General features: G+C 45.2%; 1 protein-coding gene across 1 annotated transcript; it reads left to right on the top strand.

Moving 5' to 3' along the window:
* Positions 1–15,439, top strand: LOC311008148 (EMILIN-1-A-like). The gene is made up of 14 exons (XM_084001583.1): positions 1–453; positions 3,731–3,856; positions 4,575–4,810; positions 5,067–5,287; positions 5,410–5,565; positions 6,162–6,974; positions 7,161–7,799; positions 8,987–9,293; positions 9,461–9,745; positions 9,824–10,072; positions 10,182–10,373; positions 10,811–10,918; positions 11,643–11,777; positions 12,202–15,439. The coding sequence occupies exons 1-14, from the start codon at positions 320–322 to the stop codon at positions 12,522–12,524; spliced, it is 3,924 nt and encodes a 1,307-aa protein (XP_083857709.1). The 5' UTR covers positions 1–319; the 3' UTR covers positions 12,525–15,439.
* Positions 15,440–16,121: the final 682 nt, after the last annotated feature.

Here is a 16,121-nt window from a genome sequence, read left to right as displayed (position 1 = left end):
TCTGATGAGCAAACTGTGACCGCACCAACCCGGATTAAAACCGGATTAAAACCGGATCAGAACCGGATCAGAACCGGATCAGACCCGCGGGACCAGCAGGGCCCGGCCCCGGAGCGGGACCCGGACCCGGAGCGGAGCAGAATCTGGTTCTGGGAGTTTGGATCAGAATCCGGATCATGGGTCAATAGGACGGACGGGCTTTGTGGAAACTTACTTTGTTTCCATGGAGATGAGAAATTTCCCGCCAGCTGAGGTGTTGATCACTCTGAGTATTGATACCCAGTATTGATAGTGTATTGATCGCGTATTGATCGGGGGGATGGCCGCGCTCCTGCTGCTGCTGCTCGCGCTCTGGGCGTGCGGGAACGCCAAAAGCGCGTACCCGCTGCGACCCTCTTACAGCTTGTACACCGGCGGGCACGCGCACAGTGCCCGCGCGACCAGCAGACACAGGTAAGATGACACGTGCACGGAAAGGATGATGATGATGACGATGATGGTGAGGGTGGAGATGAAGGAGGAGGTGATGGTGACGTCGGGATATGATGACCTCACCACAGAAAAGTGTGTGTGTGTGTGTGTGTGTGCGCGCGCGTGTGTGTGCAGCAGATGTTTTGCTGTAAGAGAGTGGACAGGAAGTCTCTTTGACTCCTGGTTCTGCAGAAACTCTGATGATGCTGGTGTGACGTCATAGGATCCCTGTGATGTCACACATGCCACACATGTTTTCATGGAAACGGTCCCTCCAGCTTGTGATGCTGCTTCAGTGGAGCCAAGAGTAGGTTGAACTGAAAGATGATGATGATGATGGATGCTGATAAGGAAGATGAGGATGTTGATGATGTTGATGATGATGATGATGATGATGATTTCTTTGTACAGCGCCAAATCATAATCCACGTTACCTCCAGGCTTGTTTCAGGAAGAGATAAATAATGACAATAATAAAGATAATGGCTCTAGTGTCAGATCCGGATCCTGCTGCTCCAAAACAGAGAGAGAGATCCAGTCATTGAGGGGAAGTGGTGATGATACAGTAATTATGTGTATAATGCTATATTGTTACAGTTCAGTTAAAGCTGCAGGTCTGATCCAGGTGTGATCCAGGTGTGATGGACTCAGCTGGGGGTGGGTGGGGGCTGGGCCTTTCTCTTTCCACCTCACCAAGCAATTCATCGATTCTCATCTAACCTGATCCAGCTCTAACTGTAAACCTGAACAGTTTGAAGCCTGAGCTTAGATTTAGGGTGGGTGTCGCCGTGTCGGCCTTCGGACCCAGTCTTAAACCACTCACTACCCACTACCACTTCACTATCGAATGTCACTCCAAATCAAGTCACACTCGGCTGTGGAGGGCACTTGGACCATGATCCTTAAACCTGGGATACTGGTATGTGAAAAGCAGCTTTGTTTGTAAAACACATTTCAAAATTCAAGGTAAATCAAAGTGAGTTATATTAATACAGAAAAGACATCCAGACAAAATGTGACAGCAACATTGCTACCTATTAAAAAGGACAAAGATTCAAATACGAATTAAAATATGGCCGAGCTCAGTGTAAATTTGCAAATGGAGGAGGGATAGACATGGAGACGTTTTGTGACTGGGCCTTATAGAAAAGAGTGGATTATTCTGATTGGACGGTAGGGAGCTCTCTAAGATGCGATGGTGTTTCACTATTAATGTCTCCAAAGGGGCGAAGGAAGAGCCAAAGAATCCCACAGAAGAGAGGAGTGACCTCTCCTACTTGTTAGCACATTTAGAACCAGCTGGAGTTGTTTGATCGTCCTAATAACAAAGGATCACAGCCGTCTAGTCCAGAAGAAAAAATATATCGAGTTGTTTTTCACCCTTCCTGTGATAGGATGTTTTTAATGCTCCTGATGTTGCTCAGGCAGAAGAAGGTCGCTCTTTATGCTTGACTGAGGTAAAGGTCACAACCTGGTGAAAGATGCCCCCAGTTTGTGGCTGTAGCTGGAAGTCATCCAGAGTCATTAACGTATTTAGAGCAGAGTAGTAGAATTAATTCTGCATCTACATAACAGTGGACATGTATTTGATGTTTCCTGATAATCTTGCCTAAAGGAAGCAGATATAAGATAAAAAATAATGGGTCTAAGCATTGAAAGTTGTGGAACTCCATGACCTTTGAACCTTTGTGTTTAGAAAATAGTCATTATTAACGATGAACAAACTGGAATCAGTCTAATAAGTCTGACTTAAATCAGTAATAAAAGTAATAAAATCCTGTGGTCAAATTGGGATGACAATGAGGATGAGGATGAGGATGATTATGATGGTGGTGGTGGTGGTGAAAGGACTGGATGGTCTGGTCTAAACTTTATATCTGTATAATTTTTAACAGTTTATGTCAGTACATTACAAAAAAAACTGGTATGGCGGCAGCTACATTACACTTGTATTGATAGGACATATTTCACACAGTGCATAGCAATTTTAAGAACATTTAATGTGCAAAACTGCAGCATTAAAAAATGCAAAACCTTTTGCCAAGTTACTTCATCTCTGGAAAACACTTGCTAAACAATACACAACATGTTGCTGCACAACATGAAAATAAATAATGACTTCAAGTACTGAAGTACTCAACCAACCAAAACGCAATCAAACTCCCAGAGAACATATTCTTTTGCTTTCCTCATATATACTGTATAATATTCAAACGTCAGGTCAGATAAGACAATATAATGTTGGGTGTAGTCTTCCTTACACTGCGTATTAGTCTGTTTATGTTTACAAGTGTTTATGTAAACTTACAGCACAAATTCATCCCGATGCACTTGAGTGGTTCAAACTCACTGAGGGCGGAGCGTCAGGTATTCGGGAGGTGGTGATCATGAAGTCACCCTGTTGATTTAGTTCCCTGTTCAAAGCTTAACATGGCAACATTGAAGCTCTGTTGAGAGATAAGAGCAGTCTCTGAAAGAGCAGAGGTGTATTGATTACATATTAATCACACATTGATCACATATTCTTTAAGTCACATCAACCTGGACTCTTTCTAATTTAATTTATAATAATGTTATTATTAAAATCAAACTCTTCACTCTTCTCTCCACGTGACAAAGCTCTGCCCTTGACCAATCAGCTCTCCTGGAAAAATGACATCATCATGAGACTGGTGTGGCTTTCAGTGATTATTACTAAAGCCCAGAAGTCACACAAGCACACACACACATGCACACACACAAACTCACAAACACACAAACACACACACACAGCCTCCTCCTTTTGGCAGTAAAGCAGCTGTGATGTCAACAAACTGAAACAAACGCCTAAATGACTCATTTCCTGTAGAGTGACATCACTGTGTGTGTGTGTGTGTGTGTGTGTGTGTGTGTGTGTGTGTGTGTGTGTGTGTGTGTGTGTGTGTGTGTGTGTGTGTGTGTGTGTGTGTGTGCGCACGCGCCTGTGTAGTGTGTGTATGTGGTGTGTAGTGTATCTGCAATATGTGAAGTGTGTGCTGATGGTGTGAAGTAAATTCCTGCTTGTTGTTCTGGATTCCTGAAAAAAATCTATCCCATGATTTAATGAAGTGTCACACACTGATGACATCAGCACCACGAGCTGAGCGTGGCTTTACCCACAATGCCCCTCACATATGAACAATGGGTGTATGGTTGTGTGTGACAGAGCGAGTTTGTCAAATGATCTGCTGATGATGATGATGATGATGATGATGATGATGTGTGTGTGTGTGTGAAACAGAAATTGGTGTGCATTCGTGGTGACGAGGACGGTGAGCTGTGTCGTTGAGGACGGAGTTGAAACTTACGTGAAGCCTGATTATCACCCATGCAACTGGGGGAGTGGCCAGTGCAGCAGAGTGGTGGTGTACGTATACACACACACACACACACACACACACACACACACACACACACACACACACACAGAGTATTACAATACAGAACAGTATACTATATTTGATCTGATCTACCTGAGTACTAGGGGTGTGCCAAAAAATCAATTCACATAAGAATCGCAATTCTCATTTAATACGATTCAGAATCGATATAAAATGTCCCAAAATCGATTTTAAAAAATAAAAAAATGAAACAAATCTGCTGGCTGTCGGCCTCCATTTCCTTAGAATTTAAAAGGCAACATGTTTAACTGCACAATTTTTTTTAATAAAGAGGCACTTTTAATTTAGTTACTTAAACAATATGTGATGTTGCTTTTATGCAACAGTTTCAACAATTCCATCTAAGCATGGATAAATGTTTAAAACTCAATAAATGTGAAAAAGACACTTTAGTCATTCTGTCTTGCAAAGCAGACTGGAGTAGATCATGAGGATCCTTTGCACACAGACAGACTGAAGCAGAAATCATTATGAATCAAATCGTTTTGAATCGAAAATCAATTCTGAATCGAATCGTAGCCCCAAAAATCAGAATTGAATCTAATCGTGAGATAGTAAAGATTCCCACCCCTACTGAGTACAGTTATGTCACCTGACACCTGTCACATGATGTATGATGATGTCATGAGACGTGGGAGCGGAGCCTGTCAGCTGCTGCTCTGATTGGTCGTCTGATCTCTGCAGCTATCGGACCTACATGAGACCACGCTACAAAGTGGCCTACAAGATGGTGACGGAGATGCAGTGGAAGTGTTGCCATGGTTACAGCGGAGAAGACTGCACTGACGGTCCAGTTGGCGGAGCGGGGACTCAGATTGCTACCACTAGACCCCAACCCAGACCGGGACAGGGAGGGGGGACGAGCCATGGACAAGGGGGTGGAGGTTCTGCGTCTGGATCGAGTGGAGGACACGGTGGCGGTGAGTGGGTTCCTGAGAAAGACAAACATCTGTCCGTCCTGTCCAGACCTATGCGGACCCCATGGAGTCCAACAGTTTAACTCGTTGTGGTTCTTCTCCAGAACTGAATATCAGATCTGATCCAGACAAACATGAAGCCAACAGACATACAATTGCTACCAATGACCTCTGTTGACCTTATCTCTGCTGACCTCTGATGACGTGACCTCTGCTGAGGACATCATGCACTGCTCTTGTTGTTGTTGTGTTTTCTCAGCTGACAGGGAGAAGATGCGGCAGCTAGAGGAGAAGATCGAGAGTCTGACCAAGAACCTCCAGGACCTGCGGTCAACCCTCGAGCAGGAGAGCAACAAACCAGGCCTCAGTGGGGGACGAGGAGGAGGAGGAAGAAACCCCGCTGATGCAGCTCAGCCGGAAATTAAAGAGACGATTCACAGCATTCAGGCCAAACTGGACCAACTGGACAACCGCACTCAGGTGAGTTCACCTGAAGCCGACAGGTGCAGTGTCTGAGGGCAAGAAGCTTCTGGTTCAATCCATCAGCATGTGTGTATATCAGTGTGTGTCTTAGTGTGATGTGTTTATGTGTCCACACACAGGCTCATGATAAAACTCTTGTGAGTATCAACAATCACCTGGTGAATGGAAAAGGAAATGACATGGACAGAGGTTTCTCTGGAGGAGTCAACTCTCTGAAGGAGGAGATCTTGAGGGAGTTGGAGAGGAGAGTGTCACTGTCCTGCTCCTCCTGTCAGGTGAGAGTTTGAACAGACAGTCCTTCCAGTAGTGTAGTGATTTTCATTCATTCATTCAACCTTTAAGCTTGGAGGAATCATCAAGATGTTTAATGATGTTGAAAGCACAGAAGAAAAACACAAAGAAAAAAAACACTACTTTTTAAACTGGCACATTGCAACAACTGTGCTGAGTTTGTACATTGTAACATGTCCAAAAGAATAGCATTATGCCTTTTAAGACTTTATAAATCAAAAAGGTACCAATGCGTATCACCAGTGCCCATCCTACCTTTACATTTTAAATAGAGTGACTGGGGTGGCTGTCACCTGTAACCAATCAGAGAGCTGAGTCCAGCGGAAGCAGTAGCACATCTATAGATGAGATCACCATCAGCACCACCAAAAAGATTAATGGTCCATTTCCCACTAAGCAATTTCTGTAAAAAATATCCAATATTTTATGTCAAATGAAATTACTTTTCTCAAAGTTATTCTGTCGCCTCACTACTGTGTCCTGTTAGAGTCAAGACATGTAGACGTACATCTGTGATACTTCTGGCTCCTGAAAACATCATGTGTTCGGTCCTGTCTTCATGTGATCCTCTGTGTTTCAGGCCGGCGTGGAGGATCTGCGCCGCCAGCAGGAGGAAGACCGAGAGAGAATTCGAGCTCTGGAGAAGCAGCTGAACGCCATGGACGTTCGGTACCGGCAGGACCTGGGTGGGCTACGGCGGGATGTGACGCGCTTGCAGGGATGCTGCGACACTGTTGATGACCTCCAGTACCGCGTCACTGATGCTGAACGCAAGATCAGCTCAGCCTCAGAGAACATCGATATTCTCCAGAACCACGTGGACGACCTCAGAGGAGGAGAAGAAGGGGGAGGAGGACGAGGAGGAGGAGGAGGAGGAGGCAGCCATACTGAGAACAGTGGAGCCAGTGGGGGGAGTCGTAGTGGAGGAGGTGGAGTTGGAGGAGGTGGGCAGGGGAAACTGGTGACAGAGGACATGTTGGATCGTCGGCTGAAGGACCTGCAATGGCGGGTCAACAACACTGTGCAACAAACAGAGCAATGTTGCTCATCACTGGAGAACAATCTGAGAGACGACATCCATAAAAAAGTGGAGGACCTACGGAGCGTGTTCTCCGACCGGTTTGATGACCAGGCGTACCGGATCGCAGACGTGGAGCTGGACGTAGCGCTGGTGAAGGACAGAGTGAGCGACCACGACAAGAGGCTGTCACAGCTGGAAAACAACACCTCCCTCCTCAACCAGAGCCTGGAGACGTGCAGCTGTGGAGGGTCTGGAGGAGGAGGTGACCGAGGAGAAGGAGGGAGGTGGACAGGAGGAGGAGGAGGTGACAGAGGAGATGGAGGAGGGTCGACCGGTGGAGGAGGAGGACATGACCGAGGAGAAGGAGGGAGGTGGACAGGAGGAGGAGGTCATGACCGAGGAGAAGGAGGGAGGTGGACAGGAGGAGGAGGTCATGACCGAGGAGAAGGAGGGAGGTGGACAGGAGGAGGAGGAGGTGACAGAGGAGATGGAGGAGGGTCGACCGGTGGAGGAGGAGGTCATGACCGAGGAGAAGGAGGGAGGTGGACAGGAGGAGGAGGAGGTGACAGAGGAGATGGAGGAGGGTCGACCGGTGGAGGAGGAGGACATGACCGAGGAGAAGGAGGGAGGTGGACAGGAGGAGGAGGAGGTGACAGAGGAGATGGAGGAAGGTGGACAGAAGGAGGAGGAGGTGACAGAGGAGATGGAGGAGGGTCGACAGGTGGAGGAGGAGGTCATGACCGAGGAGAAGGAGGGAGGTGGACAGGAGGAGGAGGTGACAGAGGAGATGGAGGAGGGTCGACAGGTGGAGGAGGAGGTCATGACCGAGGAGAAGGAGGAAGGTCACCAGGAGGAGGAGACAGAGGAGATGGAGGAAGGTCACCAGGAGGAGGAGATGGAGGAGATGGAGGAAGGTGGACAGGAGGAGGAGGTGACAGAGGAGATGGAGGAGAAGGAGGAAGGTCACCAGGAGGAGGAGACAGAGGAGACAGAGGAGAAGGAGGAAGGTGGACAGGAGGAGGAGAGGGAGAGAGCAGGGGGGACACCGGGGAGGGGTCATCTGGGACAGGAGGAGGCAGAGGAGGCACTACAGAGAAATCCCTGGAGTGGAGGGTGGTGGCCAATGAGGACCGGATCCGACATTTTAACACTCGGATCAAAGACCTGTCGGTGTCTGGAGACTCTCTGTATGACAAGGTGAGGTCATCGTAGCCAGACAACCAGTCTCTTGTGATTGGCTGACTGTTTTCTGAGTGATCCAATAAGAAGACAGCAGACTTTAGGTAAAAACCAAATCCTGTAAGTGTTGGATGGTGGGTCCAGGTGGGTGGGGCTTGGTGTCTGCTTAGTAGTGACATCACAATGTCACTGAAGTCCTGACAGCTAATTTTTACCCTCAGTTTCTGAACACAGGCTGTGTTCTTTTGTCTGTTAACCGAATAAAGCCGTGTTTATAGCTTTATTTGGATTATTGTGTAAAAAGCAAAAGAAAATTAGCCACTCCAGCTTCTGTCCTTAGTTTCTTCTCTGCTTTCAGCCGTCTCCATCTTTCAAACGCATCTCCTATGCAGATCCTAGTTTTGTTTCTGCCTTTTTTCAGTATGTTTCTGGGAGTCATAGCCAGATCTTTTAATGTTAGTGATGTCTTACATAATCCACAATGCTTGTAGCTGCAGCTCAGTGGTAACTGGTAACCTGGATGCCGAAATGCCACTGACTAGGTGATTGGTAGAGAGCGGTGGGTGGCGAAACAGGCCAAAACACAGAATCATCACATAAACACGATTTGCGTGCTGCAAAAAAATTTTTTAATGCAAATATTCTGGCTGTACTATTGTTGTCAGTTAGATCAGTATTATTATTAACATAATTCCTTAGTCACTGGTGACAAATCGGGTGATTTTATGATTAATTGCCATACATTTCTTACATATAGCTCCTTTAATATAGAACCTAGATCTGCTTTATAATCACACCACACATGGAAATCTACGTTTAAACTGTATGGAGCTTTAATATAAAGGTCAGGGAGCCTTAAAACAGATGATTGATATTTACTGTGTGTAAAGGAAGGAGGAAGGAAGAGACACAGACGCCATCTACAGTACATCCTTTGTGTATATTACAATAACAATACCAAAGAAATACTTTGGGGCAGAGGACAGACAGGAGAGAAGCAAGACATCTCACAGGCAGCACAAGACAAAAGGACAGCATAGAAATAAAAGGAGTAACCATCAGTGAGACTTTACTAGTTCATATTAGTGGTTGTATGTCGCATCAACAAAACTAATGGATACTATTATATCTCTAGGTGTCACTGAGAGAGTTGAACAATAATGTTGTTAGTAACATCATATTAACCACAATTAACCAACCTGCAGGTTGTGGACCTGAGTTATGACGTCAATAAGATCAAGACTCTGACAGGTGACAACGGCGAAAACTTGCTGGGGCAGAATGGAGAGTTGTGCAAGAAGGTAGAGGATGAGCTGCAGAGGCTGAAGAATCACTCCCATGATGCTCTGGGGCTCTTGCAAAGCCACATCAACAGACTTGAGATCAGACTGGACTCAGAGAAAAATGGGTGCATCCAGATCTGTTCAGGCCTGCAGGACGATGTCCGCTTGCTGCGAGAGGATGTCAGAGGGTGCACCAGCCAATGTAAAAACGGCCTGAACACGCCCACAGGTTAGATCAACCAATGAAAATATCCTTCACAAAACCTTCATTCAAAAAAAAAAACATCTTTAAAAAACTGATAAAAAAAACAAAAAACATCAGTATTAAAACAAATTGAGCAGCTGGATTAATGTAAGCTCACTTCACTGTCTAATGTACCGTACACAAACCAACAGGTGCTGGTGGTGCTGGTGGTGCTGGTGGTGCTGGTTCTGGTGCTGGTTCTGGTGGTGGTTCTGGTGCTGGTCCCAGTGGAGGTACCAGTGGACATGGTCCTGGACTGGATGCTGAAAAGCCTTTAGATGGCCACAGTGTGATCGGAGGTACCATCAACAACAACCAGCTGAAGACGCTGCAGGGCGAACTGTCCGAGGTCGTCCTTACCTTCAGCTCCATCAATGACACCCTGAAGGGGCTCGAGCACACGGTGCAGAAGCATGGCAGTGTTATTACTGACCTTGGTAAGATGAACTAAAAAGAAGCAACGGTCGCTAATCATACATCCCCCCCTAACGCCCTGGTCCTTTGACTCCCTCCAGGAAATACCAAGGATAAGATCATCTCTGAGATTGACAAGATCCAGCAGGAGGTGACGGAGCACGTGGAGGACAGCCGGGACAGCCTGGATGGGATGCGCCATGACATACGGCGGTTTGAGAGCACGCTGCTGGTGGAGCTGGGAGACTGTAAGAAGTCTGGAGACGGGCTGGAGAAGAGGCTGTCGAAACTGGAGGGTATCTGTGGACGACTGGAAGGGGTGTCTGATTCTGTCCACAAGATCAAGGAAGGTATGTTTTACATCTTCGTGTCTGCACAGGAAACAGTGAACCTCAGCGTTTAACTTGAATCTGAACTAATCTAAGTGTCCTGTGTCCTTGTGATGTGTCCCCTGTTCAGGGCTGAATCGACACATATCCAGTTTGTGGACATGTGTTTCCGGTCTGAATGACTCGGTCATCAATCATGGAGGAGTCTTGAACCTAATCGAGAAGAACCAGGACGATGTCCAAAGCCGGATAAAGAACCTCAATTCGAGTGTGAACCAGGTTCTCAAAGACCTTCAGACTTTCAATGACCACAACAGGACCGGTGCGCTGGACTCTACTGTCTTCTACTGTCCACTTCTATCTCCTACTGTCCATTTCTGTGTTTTACTGTTTTCCACTGTGTTCTTTTTCATCATATTGTTTTTATTGTTGATGTAAAGCATGTAGATAAGTTCAGTGAAACTCAGGCTCATACAGTTTCTGACCTTTACCTTTAACCATGTTGTAACATATTGTGAGCTGTTGAACCCTGACCACATTTCAGTATTGGTTTAGCGTACGGAAGAGGTTCAGGGGGAGGCCCCAGAAGTCAGGATCTGATTGGAGATCTGTTATGACTGACAGCTCAAGTCACCCTCCTCTATTCTAACAGTGACATTATCTCTCAGCCAATGAAACAACAGATCCTTTTGCAGAAAACAGTATAAAGGATAAAATCAGGATTGAATAATAACATGTATTATCATATCTATGATACAGGCCTTCCCGGACCCCCAGGGCCCCCAGGCTTCGGTGGGCTGCCAGGTCCACGGGGACCTCCTGGACCTCCTGGACAAAGGGGAGAAAATGGAGCACGAGGTCTGGCCGGTGAGATGCGTTTACTCAAATTCTCCTGAAGGAGGGAGCAGGAAAATTGATCCACACCAGGTCCCTCAGTGAATAAAGTTCATTTGATCAGAGCTAGAACTTCCTGCAAATATTGCCCCCTAAATCTTAGCCCCTGACCTCTAACCCCTAACACCTAATCCCTACTATACCCCCTGACCCTCCTCGACTATTCAATCTTCTGAAGATTCCCAAAGCTCCATAGTCTTGGATTGTTTCCTTCAAATACTTGGGTCTGTTCAACTCTAATCTGAGAATGCACTTGTGAGCTGCTCCAGAGTTTTAATGTAATCACAGCTTTAAGGAGGAACAAAAACCTTAAAGACATCCGTGTGTACACAGACTTAGACAAGAAGTCAAACAGCCATGCCTGCTCAGTCACATACCTTACATTTTTAGTCAGGCTTCAGGAAAGGGCCATCCAATCTAATTTGTGCCAACAACCAGACGTCTAGCCAGATGTGGAAGATTTAGAAGGACAATAAGTACTGGAGGAAAGTAACAAGTGTCTCTGCATTATTCAATGCTTCTTTTAGCATTTTAGATACTTCCTTTAGCACTGCTGTTTACACCTCTGTGTGTGTGTGTGTGTGTGTGTGTGTGTGTGTGTGTGTGTGTGTGTGTGTGTGTGTGTGTGTGTGTGTGTGTGTGTGTGTGTGTGTGTGTGTGTGTGTGTGTGTGTGTGTGTGTGCGTGTGTATGTTCAGGTGCACCTGGTGCTGATGCTCATGTTCCCAGACTTTCTTTCTCTGCTGCTCTCACTGTCCCCATGGACCGAGCTGGAACCATCATCTTTGACCACGTCTTTGTCAACGAAGGAGATTTCTACGACCCGAGCACAGGTTAGAGAGGACACACACACACACGCACACACACACACTCACACACATCCTTGTAATGCTATCTTTGTGAGGACACTTATTGACATAATGTATCCCCTAACCCCTTACCCTAACCTTATAACCATCCAAAACAAATGCCTAACCTTAACCATTACTCTTAACCTAACTTAAACCTAATTATAACCTAAAGTCTTAACCCAAGTCTTAACCCTCAAACAGCCCTTGGAAAAAGTGAGGACTGGCCAAAATGTCCTCACTTCCCAAAAATGTCCTCACTCTGTTGGTTAAAAACTCTTTCCGGTCCTCACAACGTAGCATGTACAAGAACACACACAGAGACACACACTGGTGCTGCAGCGTGTGTCTCTGTATCCAACCAAGAACTTTGTGGTTACTAGACACTTGGTGTGTGTGTGTCCTCCAGGCATCTTCACAGCCCCTGTGGATGGACATTACTTCTTCAGCGCTGTCCTGACGGGCCATAAGAAAGAGAAGATCGAGGCAGTTCTGTCCAAGTCGAATTACGGCGTAGCCCGGGTTGACTCCGGGGGCTACCAGCCCGAAGGCCTGGAGAACAACCCAGTGGCTGAGGCTAAAACCCCCCCTGGCTCTCTGGCCGTCTTCAGCATCATCCTGCCTCTGCAGACCCGGGACACGGTCTGCATTGACCTGGTGATGGGCAAACTGGCGCATTCTGTGGAGCCCCTCACCGTCTTCAACGGCGTGCTGTTGTACGAAGACATGTGATGGGCTAGACCCGACTTCTGAGGGATGATGCGGTGGCAACAGGAAGTGAGACGTCACTCCATGTTTTTATGTTATTGTTGTATCAAGTCTTTGTCTCTTCACGTGTGGACGACAGCAGGAGTTGATCATCTGTCTGACTGCTCTAACCAATCATCTGACCTGCTGCAATCACATGACCCGACCTCAGCAGCAGCAGCAGCAGCGGCACCAGGACATGCCCCTGTCGGTCAGGATCAGCTGATGCCTGGTGGTGACGTGACACCTTGTGGTGAAGAATCACAGTGTCATCAGTTTGTAGTGGTGTTAGCGCCCCCCGCAGGCACAGAGGTCATGACAGCCTCAACACAAACAACACCCTGAGCAGCCGGGAAGCTGAAAGTGACGAGAGTGTCCTGAGGGTGGCGCTACAGGGAAACTGATCAGGACATTGTTTTGATCTGACGGGGAGATATTTAGACACCTGTCTGTCATGGATGATCTGATCGAGACAAGTGAACAGACAGATGGAGCCTTAAGCCCTGCCGCCAGCAGGTGAGAGGTTGTCATGGCTACATGCTATAGTGTAACTTTAAAGGAACTGTCTTACTGTCTAGGAGCTGAGTTTGTGTTTTATAAGCAAATTGTAAGCACATTGTGAATGTTTTATATTGAGCTGCACCTTTTTTTATTTAAACGGATTTCACAAAATGTCACAAGCTGAGAAACTCAGTTTTCTTATTGTCAACAAATCACAGAGATTCAGTAACTGTACAGTGACAGTTTACTGTCTTCATGAGCGTTATTTAAGTTAATGTACAGAGGTTTTATCATCCAGATCTACTTATGTAATATAAAAGTGCTTTATCTAAAAAAATATAGATATAGTCAAACATTGTCATACACAGTCTTTATCACATGTTTAGTTTGTATCTGTGAAGGAATCTGTCAGATAATGTAGGACGGGGCTGGTTATTAAGTCGCAGTGCCTGGAACTACTCTATACTATTGACTATTAACTTAACTACTAACTATACTATCAACTATAAATAAATGTTCCATCACTGGACAGACTCAAACCGACAGTGTGTTGATCCATCTCTCAACAGCTTCCCCTGTCTGTGTCTCTCAGCTCTGAGCTGATCGGTTCCTATTTATATTATTGCACACACACTCTCTCGATTATATTAATACACACACACACACACACACACGCATCATGTTAGTTTATATTAGATTATATTAATACACACCAAATAAATACCTCTGAATGTTGGATTTGTTGACAAAAAGAAAAATATCAAATGTGATCAGACGTCTCAGCTGAGAGCAATGAAGGACGACATATTTCATCTGCAGCTGTTTGCTTTGTTTATTAATATTACAGCTGACTGAGGAAAAATATGAACAATGTATTGTAACTAAGTGTTTTAATGACCACAGCAGCCAAAAACATGATGTAAGTGTGATGGTCTCATGTGAGTAACTACGGATTAACGGAGGGACAACAGGTTCCAGATGTTTAAACTTTACTCTGACAGGTTTAAGCTACATGTAGCTACATGCTACATACTAAAGCCTGCAGCCACATTAGCTACAATTGTCTTGTACACCTGATTTAACTTTCACACTTTGTATTGGATAATTTTACTGTCATTAAAGAAACAAGTAAAACTCAACAGGCTGTCTAATAAACTGTGTGCCAGTTGAGGAAGCTCATATATAACCAGCAGGAGTTATAGTCAACGCCTGATTTAAAAAATAACATAATCAATTTTATATAACTGACCTGTTTACATTTTATTAAATGTATGCATACTTGAGTGTGTGGCCTTTGGATGACAGGTGGTTGTGTCACTGTAAGTTAACTGCTACTGTAGTCGTCTGCTTGGCACCACTTCAGTGCCTCTTTATTGGACAGGGTTCATGCTACTGAAGTAGGTGAATTTCTGGCATAATCTCATTCAAATTTCAAGACTAATTTGCATGCATCAATTTTATGTGCTCACCTTATCTGAACCCATCAAACCTTAGCTCTACAACTAGCTCATTGCCATATGAATTAGCCTTAGGTAAGAGGTAAGATGCCTAGACATCTATTCTAACATTGCCAAAGGTGCCAATGCCCCTTCCTGTGGCGCCCAACAGTTATACAGTTGCATGTTTGTGTATTTGGTTGTTCTACATTTTGTGGGTGATCTACATAAATGAAATTGCGTAAATGAAAATATGTACAAACAGCAGCATTTATATGAGGGTTTTGTGTTTTACAATCATTTCTGCCATGGAGAGTTTGGATGGAGCGTAAAATGAAATGCAGTTGGTCAGCATGCCGCACCACAACAGTGTCAGTGTGCATTCATTGTAATAAATGGATATATGTACGGACCTCATAGGCCTGAGTATATGTAGTACATGGATAGTGAAGTGAGTATGTATCACAACAATCACCGTGCTTGTGTTTGTGCCTGTGCTGTGTTCTGCCACAAGGGTGCAATGTTTGATTTTACATTTACGTATGTATAAGGTTGAACCTGATACTCCAGGTCCAGGGCACCAACACATTAAACACAGCACCATGACCTGATTAAATTATGGTCTGAAATTTGACCTTCATCTTGAAGTGGGTCAAAGTGTAAAAGTATTATTAAAACCTTTTTTTTGCACAATACAAAATCAGCCTGGGCACAGATGAAATTCCAGCGTTGAAACAAGAGTTAGAACAAAACAGCTCTGTCCTTCATGGCAACAGAAACCATAGAAACCCTCCTCATCAAAAAACATGGGTATGATCTCCATCCTCATCTGGACTCTCCTCTGCTGCTGCTTCACTGGTAATGTTTCGGGAGACGCTTGTTTTACTCCAGCTTCACTAGGTTTGGCATGGTCATGATAGAGCTTGACAGTATATTTATATGGGTTCATGTAAATGAAGATCTTCATGAAAATGATCTGGTGTGTACAATGTTATTATTGAAAACAGAGGGGGGGAAATGTTCGTTTTTATAAATAGAGTCATGCGTAGGATCAGTAAGAAAGTCAAACATCAATAAATATTTACACTGGCACCAACAGAAAGATTGAGAATCTCCTTAACTGCTTGTTATATGCTACCAGTCAAGCATCAAGGTGTTGTATTACAGGTGGTGGACCAAGCTCTGACTTCACTCTGACCATCAGAGTCCAAACTGAAGATGCAGCAGTTCACTGTCAGCACAAAAAAGCCTCTCTCAGTCAGATTGAAAAGAAACTGAATGGACTGCTGCTCCATGTGTTCAACTTCAACATCTGTCCTGTGTCCCTGCTTCGTGCCGTGCCGTTGGACTTTCTTCTCAGACTGGACATGTGCTCACCACTTCCTGTAGTCATGCACTCTTGGGTTTTCTCCCCTTCTTCCTGTTTTTCCCACATGCTCCTTTTTCTAACCACACACTGAGCATGGAACCACCTTTCACTGTCTCCACGTTGGATGTAATATTATTAACTGAGTAATCAATTAATATGTTACTTATTTTAGATCATTTAGATTTAACACCAGGTTGTTCACTTGCTCATGCCAGGTGGCAACACGACTAACCCTATCTGTGACAAGAAGTCTCAGATGCTTTAAGGCTGATGCAT

Source organism: Trachurus trachurus (assembly GCF_905171665.1).
Source record: "Trachurus trachurus genome assembly, chromosome: 3".
Classification (NCBI taxonomy): domain Eukaryota; kingdom Metazoa; phylum Chordata; class Actinopteri; order Carangiformes; family Carangidae; genus Trachurus; species Trachurus trachurus.
Note: the sequence above shows the minus strand (reverse complement) of the source record. Positions and strands in the feature narration are given on the sequence as shown.